Source organism: Rhinopithecus roxellana, chromosome 16, assembly GCF_007565055.1.
Source record: "Rhinopithecus roxellana isolate Shanxi Qingling chromosome 16, ASM756505v1, whole genome shotgun sequence".
Lineage (NCBI taxonomy): Eukaryota > Metazoa > Chordata > Mammalia > Primates > Cercopithecidae > Rhinopithecus > Rhinopithecus roxellana.
Genome location: NC_044564.1, coordinates 73,271,660 through 73,289,075, shown reverse-complemented (window position 1 = coordinate 73,289,075; position 17,416 = coordinate 73,271,660). Strand labels below are relative to the sequence as shown.

The following is a 17,416-nucleotide window of genomic DNA, read 5'->3' as shown; positions in this document are numbered from 1 at the left end:
AGCTTAGATCAATGAACATTGCCTTTTTTGCATGATTTTCTTATTGGAGAAATATAGCACTCCTCACGCTGTGCTAATACCCCTAAAAGGAATTCTGTGTTTTTTTTTTAAGGTGCATATGGGTGTGGAAATTTTAATCTTAAAATAATGTTATTTCCTCAGCAGTGACGACTCACAAGGTATTTATCACATCAAGTCATTCCCTAAGTGCAGGCTCACCACATCCTGATGACTTTAGAACTCCTTTCCCAAGGTGGTTCTTGCTTCTTTGTTGCCAAAACAATAAATACTTTGTGACCTTTGTCCTTGCTCCTAGAATATTTGGGTGAAGGAGTATTTGCTCTCGGTGGTGACCTCCTCTTCTTCTGACCCATGCCCTAGGTATCAAAAGTCTCAACAGCCCTAGAATGCTGATAGCAAAGGTTTGTTTTGTCCAAGTAGGTAAAGGAATTATCCAATTGTAATCATTTTATCTTCAGTAGTTCAATAATTTTACTTCACCAAGTACAGCTTTTATTCTTCAACTCTTGCTATCTTTAATTCTTTTAAACTATTGAACAGTTTTTATGCTTGAAACTTCTGAGCTATGCACAGGAGACTCAAAGATGCTGCTACCTCTCTTTAGAGGCTCATATTACAGAAACTGGTGACCCTCAGTTGTTCACCAGCTCAGTGTGATCTGTTGAAGTTCCTTATATCTCTGTCTACATGAAACTTTGACGGTGCAGGGCAGTGAGCCCCATGCTATCATGTTAAACAGTCATAGCCGTCTTTCCTTTACTAATTTGTGATTCTTCATTTTAAATGTAAAGGTCAACAAGTGAATTTTTAGAACTCCTTTTTAATGTAGTGGTTTACTGGGCAAAGTTTGCCTTGCTGCTACCACATTACATTCTAATTCATGATGAAGTAACACAAACAAAGGGAAGTAAAAGAAAGGCAAAAGAGCTCCACTGGTTTTCTCTATAATTTCCAAAATTTGTGTTTTTCTTGTTTCTCATTTCAACTTTTGTAGAAAGTACTACTTGACAGTTGTTTGTAGGCAGAAAGAAAACACAAACAATTCTGATTGTCATGGAAGTGAAATAAGGGAAGTGACTTTCCCCTTACTAACTGCAAAATGTAAGTTAGCAAAATTCAATGCAGCAAAAATTGGGGACTAGAGAGTTTTCAAAGATCAGCTACTTGACTTTCTTTCACTTAATCCACATGTGATCAGCTCTGGAGAGAAGGAAGAAGTCACACCAACCAACTCCCAAAAGATTGACAACCAGGCTTCAGTTGCTAGAACACCAACAAATCTCTCTGGCAGGATATTAGACATTAAGCTTGTCTGAAGACCCTACCTAGTTAATAAATCCACCCAGGCAATGATAAGATAGTCTTGAGAAACTTGGAACTAATAGAAAGAAAATCAGATGATCCCAAAATTTTCTATTTTAATCTGGATGATGATATTAATAATACTAATATTAAAAATGATAATACCAACATTTATTACATGCCTAATAGGAAACATCCACTGTTTTAAGATTTTCTTTTTTGAGACAGGGTCTTACTCTGTCATCTAGGCTGCAGTGCAGTAGTATGATCACGGATAACTGCAACCTGACCTCCTGGGCTCAAGCAGTCCTTTTACCTCAGCCTCTTGAGTAACTGGGACCACAGGCATGCACGACTATGCTTGGCTAATTTTTCAAATTTTTTATAGAGACAGGGTTTCAACATGTGCCCAGGCTGGTCTAGTGCTCCTGGGCTCAAGCAATCATCCTGCCTCAGTGTTCCAAAGTGCTGGGATTACAGGCATCAGCCACTATGCCAGGCTGTTTTAAGATATTTTAAAAACACTAACTCTGTCTTCTTAATAACACTATTTGGATGACACCTCTTTATACAACTGTTTGGAGAGAAATATAAATCAGGAGGGGTGAACTATTCTGACCACACCAATCATGCAAGGTCAAAACTTTAGGGAGAATCAATGTAATGGCTTTTCTGGAAGGGTCCTTTAAAGGAAGTGGGGGATAGATATAAACATAGAAAGTAAAGAAGAGGGCATCAAATCAGTAGAGCAGGGAAAGTGAGATGACTTAGGATTCTGAGATCCATTTTGAATGTCAAACGGTTGCTGTCTATTGCTTTACAGAGCAACAGGGGGTGTAGTATAAATGAATTGAACTGAGTGCCTTTAAGTTCGATGGAAAAGTAGATGAAGCCAGGTGCCGTGGCTCATGCCTGTAATCCCAGCACTTTGGGAGGCCGAGGCGGGCGGATCACAAGGTCAGGAGATCGAGACCACGGTGAAACCCCGTCTCTACTAAAAAAAAAAAAATACAAAAAATTAGCTGGGCGCGGTGGCAGGCGCCTGTAGTCCCAGCTACTCAGGAGGCTGAGGCAGGAGAATGGCATGATCCCAGGAGGCAGAGCTTGCAGTGAGCCGAGATCACGCCACTGCACTCCAGCCAGGGGAACAGAGTGAGATTCCGTCTCAAGAAAAAAAAAAAGAAAAAAAAAAAAAAAAAGAAAAGTAGATGAAATATATTCCTTTTTTTTTTTTTTTTTTTTTTTGAGACAGTCTCACTTTGTCACCCAGGCTGGAGTGCAGTGGCACAATCTCAGCTAACTGCAGCCTTCACCTCCTGGGTTCAAGGTTCAAGTGATTCTTATGCCGCATCCTCTGGAGTAGCTGGGACTATCAGTGCACACCACTACGCCCAACTGATTTTTGTATTTTTAGTAGAGACAGGGTTTCACTATGTTGGCCAGGCTAGTCTTTTTTTTTTTTTTTTTTTTTTTTTTTTAATTTTATTTTTTTATTATACTTTAAGTTCTAGGGTACATGTGCATAATGTGCAGGTTTGTTACATATGTATACTTATGCCATGTTGGTGTGCTGCACCCATCAACTCGTCAGCACCCATCAATTCATCATTTATATCATGTATAACTCCCCAATGCAATTCCTCCCTCCTCCCCCCTTCCCCCTCCCCATGATAGGCCCCAGTGCGTGATGTTCCCCTTCCCGAGTCCAAGTGATCTCATTGTTCAGTTCCCACCTATGAGTGAGAACATGCGGTGTTTGGTTTTCTGTTCTTGTGATAGTTTGCTAAGAATGATGGTTTCCAGCTGCATCCATGTCCCTACAAAGGACGCAAACTCATCCTTTTTTATGGCTGCATAGTATTCCATGGTGTATGTGTGCCACATTTTCTTAATCCAGTCTGTCACAGATGGACATTTGGGTTGATTCCAAGTCTTTGCTATTGTGAATAGTGCCGCAATAAACATACGTGTACATGTGTCTTTGTAGTAGAATAATTTATAATCCTTTGGGTATATACCCAGTAGTGGGATGGCTGGGTCATATGGTACATCTAGTTCTAGATCCTTGAGGAATTGCCATACTGTTTTCCATAATGGTTGAACTAGTTTACAATCCCACCAACAGTGTGAAAGTGTTCCTATTTCTCCACATCCTCTCCAACACCTGTTGTTTCCTGACTTCTTAATGATTGCCATTCTAACTGGTGTGAGATGGTATCTCATTGTGGTTTTGATTTGCATTTCTCTGATGGCGAGTGATGATGAGCATTTTTTCATGTGTCTGTTGGCTGTATGAATATCTTCTTTTGAGAAATGTCTGTTCATATCCTTTCCCCACTTTTTGATGGGGTTGTTTGTTTTTTTCTCGTATATTTGTTTGAGTTCTTTGTAGATTCTGGATATTAGCCCTTTGTCAGATGAGTAGGTTGCAAAAATTTTCTCCCATTCTGTAGGTTGCCTGTTCACTCTGATGGTAGTTTCTTTTGCTGTGCAAAAGCTCTTTAGTTTAATTAGATCCCAATTGTCAATTTTTGCTTTTGCTGCCGTTGCTTTTGGTGTTTTAGACATGAAGTCCTTGCCCATGCCTATGTCCTGAATGGTACTACCTAGATTTTCTTCTAGGGTTTTTATGGTATTAGGTCTAACATTTAAGTCTCTAATCCATCTTGAATTAATCTTCGTATAAGGGGTAAGGAAAGGATCCAGTTTCAGCTTTCTACTTATGGCTAGCCAATTTTCCCAGCACCATTTATTAAATAGGGAATCCTTTCCCCATTTCTTGTTTCTCTCAGGTTTGTCAAAGATCAGATGGCTGTAGATGTGCGGTATTATTTCTGAGGACTCTGTTCTGTTCCATTGGTCTATATCTCTGTTTTGGTACCAGTACCATGCTGTTTTGGTTACTGTAGCCTTGTAGTATAGTTTGAAGTCAGGTAGCGTGACGCCTCCAGCTTTGTCCTTTTGACTTAGGATTGTCTTGGCAATGCGGGCTCTTTTTTGGTTCCATATGAACTTTAAAGCAGTTTTTTCCAATTCTGTGAAGAAACTCATTGGTAGCTTGATGGGGATGGCATTGAATCTATAAATAACCTTGGGCAGTATGGCCATTTTCACGATATTGATTCTTCCTATCCATGAGCATGGTATGTTCTTCCATTTGTTTGTGTCCTCTTTGATTTCACTGAGCAGTGGTTTGTAGTTCTCCTTGAAGAGGTCCTTGACATCCCTTGTAAGCTGGATTCCTAGGTATTTTATTCTCTTTGAAGCAATTGTGAATGGAAGTTCATTCATGATTTGGCTCTCTGCTTGTCTGTTACTGGTGTATAAGAATGCTTGTGATTTTTGCACATTAATTTTGTATCCTGAGACTTTGCTGAAGTTGCTTATCAGCTTAAGGAGATTTTGGGCTGAGACGATGGGGTTTTCTAAATATACAATCATGTCATCTGCAAACAGGGACAATTTGACTTCTTCTTTTCCTAACTGGATACCCTTGATTTCTTTCTCTTGCCTGGGCCAGGCTAGTCTTGAACCCCTGGCCCGAAGTGATCCACCTGCCTCAGCCTCCCAAAGTGCTAGGATTACAGGTGTGAGCCTCCGCACCCAGCCAACAAAATACCTTTTAAGTAGTAAAAGGAAGTACATATGTCTGCCAATTAAAAAAATAAATCATAACATTTAATTAGTGATTTCTTCAAAAATATATGAAAACAACTCTATTAACCCATCACTGCAAACTCCTGGAAGCCAATTTATTTATTACTCTTGAGTTTTCTTGTGTATTTAAGAATAAAGAGAAAACAACTAATAATTTCTGGGACAGCCCAGCCATATGGACTCTGACTTTCTCCTCCTTCAGGACTCATAGGTCAGCCTGCTGCTCTTATTGCCAAGGAAAAGGATATTTCTCATCCCCAGCCCATTCAGTACTTCATCTTGTGTACTGATAGTGTCCAGTGAAGAATCTTTTCCCCTCTTTCTCTTTCGGTCCATTGGTTGAGTTGTGAGTGCTGAAAAGATCATTCATATGACCAAGATTGTGATGCTTAGATGTTTATCCCCATCAAACATGTAAACTATAGAAATCTAGGTTGTTTCCACTAAACATCTAAACTGTATAGCATCTAAGCAGCCTGAGGCTTTCACCAGATGCCCAGTCTTCCAGCCAGCAGCATTGTGAGCCAAATAAACGTTTTTTTTTTTTTCTTTATAAATTAGCCTCAGATATTCCTTGATAGTGGAACTGAACCCAGGTTCAGCTGCTCACCTCTTGGAAACCAAACTCAAGGGAAGAAAGTTGCTGACGGGGAAAGCAGGTTCATTAGGAAAGCCAGCAAACTGAGAAGATGGTAGACTAGTATCTTCAAATACCATCTTAAGACAGTACAAATTTCAGGCTCTTTTTATGTTACAGGCAGGTGAACGAGGAAGGGGTCAGGATGAAGAGGTGACCATCAACAGCAGACATGTGGGCACCAGCACAGGTCCAAGGAATTTGAAAAATTCTTTGTTCTTAGTCAGGTCACAACGCTCCTATGAATCTTTAAGGTAACATAGTTAGTTGTTTACATCCTTCTCCTTTAATCCCAGAGTTAGTTTTAAAAACTACATGATTGCTGTTTTGGCACATTATCTCAGTGCTCTAAAATTATCCCAACCTACGTGCAGGAATGGGTATAGGCCCCATAAGCAAAATGGAGTTAGTTATGTTAGGTATTTTGCTGTTTCACTGCTACAATTGCAACATAAAATGAATGCTTTTAAAGGGTTGCTTGCCAAGGAAAGTCTGGCTTTAACTACAGACTCAGCCACATTGCTTAGTATGGTTGTCTTTGGCTGTGTATGGTTGTCTATGGTTGGCATTACAATAAATGATATTTTCCAGTCATAGTACTTGAAGGTTATATCAAAAAATAAATGTTTACAAAGTGAAAATTGTAAGGAACACTTCTTACAACCAAGTAGTTCCAAAACAAAGAAGAACAAATATGATGGGCTCGCTGAGCACTTTCATACGTTGTTGTGCATCTGTATAAGTGTTATATGCTTTGTGAATTTTGTTTTGCAATCATTTGTACTCATTCATTCATTTATTCATTTTTCCAATCCACTTATTCCGTTTCAGGGTCAAGGGGGGCAGGAACCTATCCTCACAGATCAGGGTGTAAGGTGGAAACCCCCACTGGACAGGAAGCTATTTAATCACAGGGCACATTCAAACACACACACACACACACACACACACATACACACACACTAAGACTGGAGAAATTTAGAAAATCAATTAACTTAACATGCACATATTTGGGATGCAGGAGGAAACTGAAGTACCTGGAGAAAACTCATGCAGGCATGGGAAGAACATGCAAACTCCACACAGAAAAGGCCCTGGTGGGGAGTCAGTTTTTTCTCTCATCAATGTTACAAGGAAATGACATCAAATGAAATGACATTTTTGGAGGGTCTTCCTGTGACCCTTCTGTTCAAGAATTGTCTTCGTATTGTTGGTCTTTAAAGGAAGCTGCATTGTGAGCAGAATTTAAGAGATCCCTTGGACTGCATTGGTCCCAGGAATAATTTTTCCTGCACTGTGATGACGTGCTGGGTTCTAGGGAGAAATCAAAAGTTTGCATCTGGAAGTGGGTTAACCCCCATCTCTCCCTGTACTCTGCAGGCTGCTGTGGTGTCTGTGTTACCCATGCTGTGGACACGATGCTGGCCACAGCTCAATAGAACTCTGTGTTCTCAGCATCTACTTCAATCTTCCCTCCTGATAGGAATGATCTGAACAGTTGACTTAATGCTGCTCGTTGGTATTGTTCCATTTCATGAGTACCTGACACTATTGCCTATGATTTAAACATCTCTGACCTCCTTCCATGTTCTCGGGCTACTGCTGGTTCTTCCAGCTTATTCTAGTGCATGACGTGCACTTTCATTGTTTGAACAAATGAGAATTCTGTGCCTGGTGCAGTCTCCTCCTGAAGGACTGAGCACGTGTAGGCTCTTAAACAGAGTCACAGATGAGCTCCTGCACTCTTTATCAACTCATTGGACATAGAGGTATAGGCAGGAATCCCTTCATTTACTGCATTTTGATGCCAGACTGGACATCAGTGGGTCTACACCCCTACAACTCATGACTCATCTGGCAGGAAGGGTGAAAATGAGGCTACATTTAGACCCTTGCTTCTGAGGTTTGAAAAACATGGCTGTCTACATAGGGTGTTGTGTGATGATGCCTCGTCATGTCTCCCTGGGTACCCTGCACTGATTCCTGCCTCCCCCCATCCCTTTTCAAGTGGACTAGATATTCCTGGGTGGAGGTGGGCCTGGGAGCAGTAAAAGCTGGTTCCTCAGTAGGATGTGGGCAGGGCCAGCAGCCCAGCACTCAGTGTCCCCACCACACCCCCTGTCTAGGTGTCTCCAGACCTGCTGCTGGGTTCCCCAATACTGTAGATTATATATAATAAGTTGAAAACTGCAAGATATGAAATGAGATATGGCTATAGAGATTTTTCAGGGCAGGGTAACAATATGAAGCCAAATCAGAACTTTTACATATAATATAAAGATAGTATAAAGTATAATATAAATATAATGAAAAAAATACATTAAAAATGTAAGCAGTTACCCAAGAATGGAAGGGGTTCTAATATTTGAAAGGCTAATTAGGCAATCACAAAAGACAGAACCAAGTGAATTAAAATATGCTTCTGTTGTCCTGCTCCTAAACTGGTTCCCTACAAGTGGTGGAGGAAAGGAAAACTGGTTTAACATGTAAATTAGGGCCCTCTAGCCCATGAATAGAAGAGAAACAACCTAATGGTTGGGTTTCTAACCTGAGTCAGAGAGTTGAGAGATCCCTACTAAATTGAACGCCTGCCCGATTGTGTGAGCAACTGACCCTTACCATGATTACTTCTTTAATTGCAATATTGCCAAGATGCCTCTCAATTCTACCCTGTTGACACCTGTGGCAGTCACTGTATTCTCTGAAGTTCCTTTATTTATGGTAGTGCTCTCCCTAACTGTTGAATCAAGATGGAACTGATGCAAGCTCATTCCTTATTCAAAGGGAGAGTAAGAATTTTCTCAATTATAAAGTTGAGGGGCATGATCTGATAGGAGGAATAAATTAGTAAAACTGACAACTTACTCTAAGGAGTTAATGTACCTTCAAACAGGAGAGTTTTTCCAGATTTCCCTAAAAGTGCCACAGTCAGATGGGGTGACTCACTTCCATGTGACCTGCAGTAAGTAGACTGAGGTACAAGTCAGGAGGTCCTGGGAGGCTGAACAGGCTGGAAGCAAGGGACACATCCTGCCCCTTTCTCTCCCCAGAGCTGCCCATTGACCCAAGAGGGCATGTCCTGCGTGAAGCTGGGAGTATTTCCCCTCTCTAAGATATGAAAGTTAAAGAAATGGGCTCATTCCAGTATTGGGGTCAGTTCTTTCCAGGAAATTTCCTCCTTTTAGCTCTGAAGAAAAACCTGGTTGAAGGAGACAGACTTATACAGAGAATAAACCTGGCCACTGTCTCTAGTCTTGACAGGTGGGTGGTTCTCTCACAGTGTGAAGTTACCCTTGATACCCCAAAAGCCAAAGAGATCAGGGAACTTAAGGCAAAAGAGAGCAGAACTCCAGATGCAAAAAGGACCCACCCATGACTCTTGGGTTCATGAGGAAGACAGAAGACTCCATGTAGCGCGGGGGTCTGTGGCACTTTTTTTTTTTTTTTTTTTTTTTTTTTCATTCTTCAAGGAGTCCCAGGCTTTCTAGAAGTCTTCTCTACATCCCTTTATGTGGTAACCAGAACTCGGATGTCTCTGCTTAGTAATTTTCCATCCACTGACCACCAAATGCAGAGGCAGGGGCTTGTCGATGATAAGAGAGACCCAGATGGAGGATTGAAAGTGGCAGAGGGAAGGAGGGGCAGAAGTAAATGGAAGAACAAGTCTTAGAGGAGTCAGACTGGGGAGGTCTTAAGCTTCCCAAAAAGGCCAATAAAGTTTTACATTTTTTTTTTTTTTTTACCGGCAAAAGTCATGCCTACAAGAAAGGAAGTAAACAGAGGAATCAAATATATAATTTAAAAAGGTTTAAGTTTACTGAAAAAAGTTCCCATGGGATAAACAGGAGTAGAGGTAGAAAATCAGAAAGACTCAAAAAATGGTAGCCTGGATATCAGCTTTAAATTAAGCTATTATTTGACCACAAAGCTCTTTAAAACAATACTTTTAAATCCCTTATCAGATTTCAGCAAGGAAAAACAACCAACATTTCTAATGTTTGAAACTTTCTCCTTTTTTTTCCTCTTCTTTTAAAACAAAGATACCTACCAAGTGACTCAGAACCAAAACCAAGGATTTTATGACTTAACCAAGGATACATGAGACATCTTCAAAGAAATGCAAAGATGCAGCCCTCTCAAAATTCAAAGCTACCCCCACAAATAGCCAAAAGAAAGAGAGATTTAGATGCCTTGCGAGCTGGCAATAGGAAATATGTAAGCTTTTAATGGGAGCCTCCAACTTTTTGTTTGGCCCCCTTCACACACCAAAGTTTGTCCTGACAGGCAGCAAGCCAAGTCAGGTTCTCAGGACACAAAACAGGAAAATAACAGCTGTCCGCTGAAGGGAAAGGATCAATAACAAATGGGTCCCTTAAATCCAAATTTACGTAAGAGAACAATGCAAACAAATGATCTCCTGCTGATCAGCATTTGGAAAGTAAGAAATAAAGATAAATTTTTACCTTTAGTTCTTGACCAGAAACTACAGGCAGAGAGATTCAGAACTCACCTTGGTAAAAATTTTTACCTTTGGCTGGGCGTGGTGGCTCAAGCCTGTAATCCCAGCACTTCGAGAGGCCGAGACGGGCGGATCACGAGGTCAGGAGATCGAGACCATCCTGGCCAACACGGTGAAACACCGTCTCTACTAAAAAATACAAAAAACTAGCTGGGTGAGGTGGCGGGCGCCTGTAGTCCCAGCTACTCGGGAGGCTGAGGCAGGAGAATGGCGTGAACCCGGGAGGCGGAGCTTGCAGTGAGCTGAGATCCGGCCACTACACTCCAGCCTGGGTGACAGAGCGAGACTCCGTCTCAGAAAAAAAAATTTTTTTTTACCTTTATTTGCCAGCTCTTTATCAGTTGTCCCAGGACCTCATCAGTACGTGAGTCAGGTGCTTGAGGTATCTCATCTTCATCATCAGAACTATAGGGGCAGAAATAGTGTGATCTCTTTCCTTCCTATCAAAAGGGTCACAGCCAGGTTAATAAGAGAGGCTAATAAGACAGGTTAATAAGAGAGAAGCATAACACATTTATTTAATCATCATTTTATATACCTATGGAAGCCTTCAAAATGAAGACCCAAAGTAGAGAAAAAGACTATCAATTTTTATGCTTACGTTCCATAAAGAATGGAGAGGTGTGTAGAAATGTGATTAGATAAAAAGGGCATCATCTAATGCTAATATTCTGAGTAGGGAAACCCAGCAAGGCATTTCTGGTCAGCTACTTTTTGGCCTTTCCATGCACCATTCCTTCCTCCTGAGTATGTGACGGAGACCTTTTTGGAATAAGGGTCCTAGTACCTATAATCAAACAAGGTGGGTTAGAGAATTTCTTTATGACCAGTTCAGTTCTTACACTCAAAAGTGATGGAAAGTTAGAGCAATATTTTTAGATTATTGTGGCTGGCTTTGGGGAAAAAGGGCTCTGGTTTCTACTACCAGCCTTGGGAAAGAGAGTTTCTAGTTTTTATGGCTAGCCTCGGGAGATGAGGAGTGACAAACAGGGGGGCAGGAGAAGACCAAAGAGAAACTTTGCTTCTGAGGCTGCTTCTGAGATTTTCACTTTGTCGTATTAGTTTCTGAGCTTCAATAGGAGTGAAGAATGAGATCCAGAAAAGCTGGAGAAGAAGGAGAGAACTATGCTGGGTACTGCAATCAGCAAATGAATAGTATGTATATTTCACTTAGGTTTAAGAAAATAAACTCTTCCAGATTTTTCTGTAAGATACTGTTTCCTGACTGAATATACACATAAGACTTATCTTCAGTATGAAGGTGACTATTTTTCAGTTTTCCCCAGAATACTCCAAGAATTCTGCTTTTTATATTATATGTGTTACGGAGATTTGGGAGAGAGTATTCCCTTTTCTGTTCTTTCTTTTTTTCTTTGACGGCATCTCGCTCTGTCACCCAGGCTGGAGTGCAGTGGCACCATCTCAGTTCACTGCAACCTCTGCCTCCAGGGTTCAAGAGATTCTCCTGCCTCAGTCTCCCAAATAGCTGGGATTATAGGCACCTATCACCACGCCTGGCTAATTTTTGTATTTTTAATAGGGATGGGGTTTACAATGTTGACAAGGCTGGTGTTGAACTCCTGAACTCAAGTGATCCACTCACATCGGCTTCCAAAGTGCTGGGATTACAGGCGTGAGCCACCGCACTCAGTCCCTTTTTTAATGTATGTATATAAATTAAGGAAATAATAACCATATATTTATAAAATAAGAAAGTATCTGTATATATACATGTGTATATATATATATATGTACATATATATCACTATGTGTGATATGCATGTGTGTATATATGTACACATATATATATCACAATGTGTGGCCTGAGGGATACATTTAGAGAATCCTCTGCAATTTCAGGCTTTTCCTTGCTGCTACCTCAGGAATTCACACAGACTTCCTATCGGAACATCTCAATGAAAATATGTTGCTGATTACAAAAATACATCTCAAATCATAACAAAATTGATAACTTTGAATGAATAAACCTCACTAGTTCTCTGGTAACAACACTATTCTTTCACACTCGTTAGCTCTCATGAGACTTCTCTTTTTTGATACCAAGGCAGAGTTTTTACTATTAAGTGGAAGAACTGTCAAGATCATAATTCAAAGTGACAATGAGAATATTATTTGTTAATGTTTGAAGTCTAATAATAGGAATGATCTGTGAAACTAAGACTGTGCCATTAATAGTTGTTTAATGCACTATTAAATACGAACTTGTTCTGAATACTATTAAATTCCAGTCAAGATTGGTCAGTCTGCCTGTCCCCTGGAGTCCCACACGTTGTGTATGGAGAGGGTGATTCTAGAGGCTGGTCTGCACAGTGGTCTATAGGCAAGGAATACATCTCTCTATATATCCCTATATCTGTCAATCCCCCAAAATCCATGCCCTGACAGAAGCCAGAAACTGATTCTCTTTGTAATAGACCAAGGGTAAGGAACAGGCTTGTGACAGCATTAGCATCTTTTCTTGCCAGGAAGTATACTTTTTGCAGCATAAAGAGAAATGCCCAGAAGTGATGGGTTTCTGCATAGATCAGAAATTGGCCCTCCAGTCTTGGTGGCTGCCCTTGTCACCTTTGGCTACCAGGGGCTGTGTTACCCTGAGAGGTTTTCAGGAGACTGCACATAAACTAGATTCTACTTTCTCTTTCCTTTTCATTAAGTTACTATTACATCATACTCGACGGAAATTCAGGAAATCCTCTCTTGCAGATGGTTCTGCAAAACCTAGAAATTCTATTTCACTTCTGCTTAGCACTTGTGGCATTCTGATCTTTAGGGAAACCATCAAGCTGAAACCACAACAGAACAGAAAACAGCTCTGCAGGAAGGTGAAGGGAGTAAAGCCAGAGAGAGAATGTGCCAGGTGCCCAGTCAAGAAACATCACGTGTCTTCTGCACACCAATCTGCATGATTATTCTCCTGTCTCAGGTATTTATACAAGCCACCATTTCCTGACTGAATATAAATAGGACATATTGAAGTGAGGAATGACAATTTTTCAGCCTTTACAGTTCATGATAGAATCTGTGATTTTGTTATTGTTGTTTGTTTGTTTGTTTGTTTTTAGGCTGCTTCCTTTGAAAGTCAATTCCTGAAAGGTACAATGCCACAGATTCTAAAAATTTTATAGAAAGACAAATACTATTCCCCATCTACAGCTGTATGAAGAAAAGGAGGAAAATACTTATCATCGTTTAACTCCTTGAGTAAGGCGTGATCTCAGCTTACTGCAACTTCCACCTCCTGGGTTCAAAGAATTTTCCGGCCTCAGCCTCCCAAGTAGCTGGGATTACAGATGCTCACCACCACACCCAGCTAATTTTTGTATTTTTAGTAGAGATGGAGTTTCACCATGTTGACCAGGCAACATGATGGAAGATATTGTGGTAGGTGCTTTAAACTGCATGTGTTCCTTTATGATCACAACTGTAAAGATTTTCCGAATCCATTTTATTTATGAGAAAACTGAGGCTCAAACAGATTGAGTTTCTTAACACCACACATACATGCAAGCAGAATGAAATTTCAATGTGAAATTCTTTGTGATGTAATGTAAATTATGGGTGATTTTTTCAGTTTTGTATTGAGTTTCAGTTATAATTTTTTTTTTTTTTTTTTTTTTTTTTTTTTTTTGAGATGGAGTCTTGCTCTGTTGCCTAGGCTGGCGTGCAGTGACGCGATCTTAGCTCACGGCAAGGTCCGCCTCCTGGGTTCATGCCATTCTCCTGCCTCAGCCTCCTGAGTATTGGCACCCACCACCATGCCCGGCTAATTTTTTGTATTTTTTAGTAGAGACGGGGTTTCACTGTGTTAGCCAGGATGGTTTCGATCTCCTGAACTCATGATCTTCCCGCCTCGGCCTCCCAAAATGCTGGGATTACAGGCGTGAGCCACCGCGCCTGGCCCAGTTATAATTGTTAAATCTTTTTTTTCCTTGTGAGTTCTACACAGAGTTCTTGCTGTCTGAGTTTCCATGGTTCATGCTGTATTTTCAGCTGGTTATCACTGATTTTTTCTTTATCTTAAGTATTGAGACAGAGATTCTTTGATCCCCTTTTCATTATTAATTTGTGAAGGAAGTTTTCAGTCTTTATGTTGATGGCAATTTAGTTATTTTTGGATTGGCATAAGATTGTAATATTCATAACATCAGGAAAAGTTACCAAGAAGTTATATATGAGCTCTACCAGAAAATAAAATGTGTTAAAACCTGCAGTAAAATTATAGTAAACCAGTGTTACAATTACACAAGTGAAGTAACTTACTTAATAAAGCCAGTAGGTCCAGGAATCATTATATTATCAGTATTAATTAAACATTGCGATGATGGATTGAATTAGTTATCTATTCCCATCTAGAGAATTAAGGCAGCTTACTGATATTCAAAAGTAGTATTTATTTAAAAAATGAAAAATTATTATTGTAATTAAATGTTTTAATTGAACATAAATATACTAAACATATCAATATGGTTGCTGATACATCAGTTACATGAAATCTGTCCAGAAAAACTATACTGCAAAAAAAGAAAAAAAAACTGTGTACAAAAACAATAATCCACATTCTTTTCAAATTCCATTCTATTTCCATCTTTGCTTCAGAGTCACTAACTTCTCTCACTTGGATCCTACTCTAGTATGACTTCTACTTATTAATTCCACCAAACCAGCTCTCTCACTAAGATTGCCAATGCCATCTATTTCCCAATTACTGGGCAGTTTTAATCCCTATCTTGGGCAAATCTACTGATTCATCTTCCCAGCACGTTTATCTTCTTAAATACACTTTATCACAGTATCAGTCCATTGTTGCACTGCTACAAAGAAATAACTGAGACTGGGTAAATTATAAGAAAAGAGGTTTAATTGCCTCACAATTCTGCAGGCTATACAGGAAGCATGGCAGCATCTGCTTCTGGGGAGGCTTCAGGGAAGAAGGTAAAGCGAGAGCAAGAGGAAGGGTAAGGGGAGGTGCCACACACTTTTAAACAACTAGATCTCAGGGGAGCTCACTATCACCATGGCAGCACCAAGGGGGATGGTGTTAAAACATGAGAAACAGCTATGACCCAATCACCCCGCACCAGACTGTACCTCCAACATTGGGGATTGCAATTCCACATGAGATTTGGGCAGGGACACAGATCCAAACCATATTAATCACTAATCTCTCTTGTTGTCAGTCTAATATAAGGGACTCCACCTCTGTTTCCTTTGTGTCTCTTTTCTTCCCTCACTTTAAAGGTGGAAGGTCCTCAGAATCATGCTTAAGTCCTTTTCTCTCACTACCCTCTCTCCACACATGAGAACTTCCATTTCTGGGATTTTGCTTGCCATATATGAACCCCTAGCAATTGCATTCCTTGTAAGTTGCAAACTCATATATCCAACTGGCAATAGAAGATATCTCTGTTTATTTTTATTTCCTCACACATCTCAGTTTACCTGCTTCTGAGAGAAATTATTCGTTGTTCTTTCTTCTTATTATAGTATTTGGGATAACTGCTATTAAGTATGATTACCATTTTTAGTTTTATTCCATACAAAAATAAAATATGCAAGAGAGTAGGAAGTGGATTTGTTATGGTCACTTTTATATCTTGAGTACAACTTACAACCTGATTTAGAGAAAGGTCATTTTTACTTACATCTTGCATATAATAATAATAAGTAAATAAAGTATACCCTTTATTCTCTAATCAGGTTGCACAGTCAGGCTAGGAATTTCATATTAAAGGATGAACACATACAGGAAGTTCCTATAGTAAAAGTTTAATGAACAACACAAAATAATGGATTGAGTAAATATAAGAAACATGTTTTATTACACTAACCACAGTGTAAAGATACACATGACATTATATGAACAAAAATAATTTATATCTTACGAATAGTTAAATAAATGTTTAAATAGATAAAACAATTTATCAGCATGGTCATAGTTATAGCAGGAGTGACAGTCTTTGAAATGGCAGAATTCATGAAAGTGTGAGCTGGTGTATGAGTCAATAAGAATTGTTTTCATGTTGGACCAGGTGTTATTCCTTCCTCCTTAATCTTTCCTGCAAGTTTGTTGATAAAGAGAAAGATCTCATGATTTCTACTCTGACAACCTCCCAGGCACAAGGGCTGTATTTCTTCTCTGTCAGATAGAGAGTGATTCTTCGGAAGTATTTCTTCACAGCCAAGGTGGAGTCCGCATTCATCAGGGGAGTTTCTCCCACCCTCTCCTGCTGCATCACACAGGCTTCCAAGTCATTCAGCTGCTGGTAGAGTTCAGTGCAGAATTTGTCTAGGAGGTCCTCATCCCAAACAGCAGATGAGTCTTTTGTGGTAAACAGGTTGAAGATCTGCTGGATCAGCTCATGGAGGACAGAGATGGCTGGAGCCTTCTGGAACTGGTTGCCATCAAACTCCTGCTGGGGAAATCCAAACTCATGTCTGTCCATCAGACAGGAGGAAGGAGAGATTCTGCTCATCTGTGCCAGGAGCATCATGGTCCTCCTGTTATCCAGGCTGTGGGTCTCAGGCAGATCACAGCCCAGAGAGCAGCTTGACTTGCAGCTGAGCACCACCAGAGCCATCAGTAAAGCAAAGGGCAATGCCATCATAGATATTGCAGATGCTTCTGGGCTTGCTGAGATAGGTGACTCTGAACCTTGGGTTCTAGGTTCTCTGAAGGCCTTGCTTCGTGCCGATGCCTTAAATAGGGAACATACTGATTTCCACTTTCTTAATGCTTCTGGGCCACTTTCCATTTCTGTTTTTGCTTTCCTTCATGCACTCTTTACATGAGTTGAGAACAGTGTTTCTCAACCGTTTGGTTTTTCATTATTGTCTCCCCCATGTTGTTTCCAGAGACTTTTTAGGTATCTTTTTCTTAATTGAACCCAACATGAAAATTTAACAACACAGATATAATATGTATCTATTTATATACTATATGTATATCTCTATACTCAAAAAGTGCAAAGTTTAATCTTTGTATTCAATGCGGGTTTAAAAATAACCAAATGAAAAATTTAAGCTAAAAGTTAAATTTAAAATTGATTCAAATTTATCTTAACTTTATAACTGAATTTGCTTATGGACTTCAATGTAATTTATTTACTGATATAAATTGTACTGTGGCCTTGGTGAGATGGCTCACGCCTGTAATCCCAGCACTTTGGAAGGCCAAGGTGGGTGGATCATGAGGTCAGGAGTTCAAGACCAGCCTAGCCAAGATGGTGAAACCCCATCTCAACTTAAAAAAAAAAAAAAAA

General features: G+C 39.9%; 1 protein-coding gene across 1 annotated transcript; it reads right to left on the bottom strand.

Moving 5' to 3' along the window:
• Positions 1 to 15,956: 15,956 nt before the first annotated feature.
• On the bottom strand, positions 15,957 to 16,822 carry LOC104670273 (interferon alpha-1/13). The gene has a single exon (XM_010373454.2). The coding sequence runs from the start codon at positions 16,760 to 16,762 to the stop codon at positions 16,190 to 16,192; it is 573 nt and encodes a 190-aa protein (XP_010371756.2). The 5' UTR covers positions 16,763 to 16,822; the 3' UTR covers positions 15,957 to 16,189.
• Positions 16,823 to 17,416: the final 594 nt, after the last annotated feature.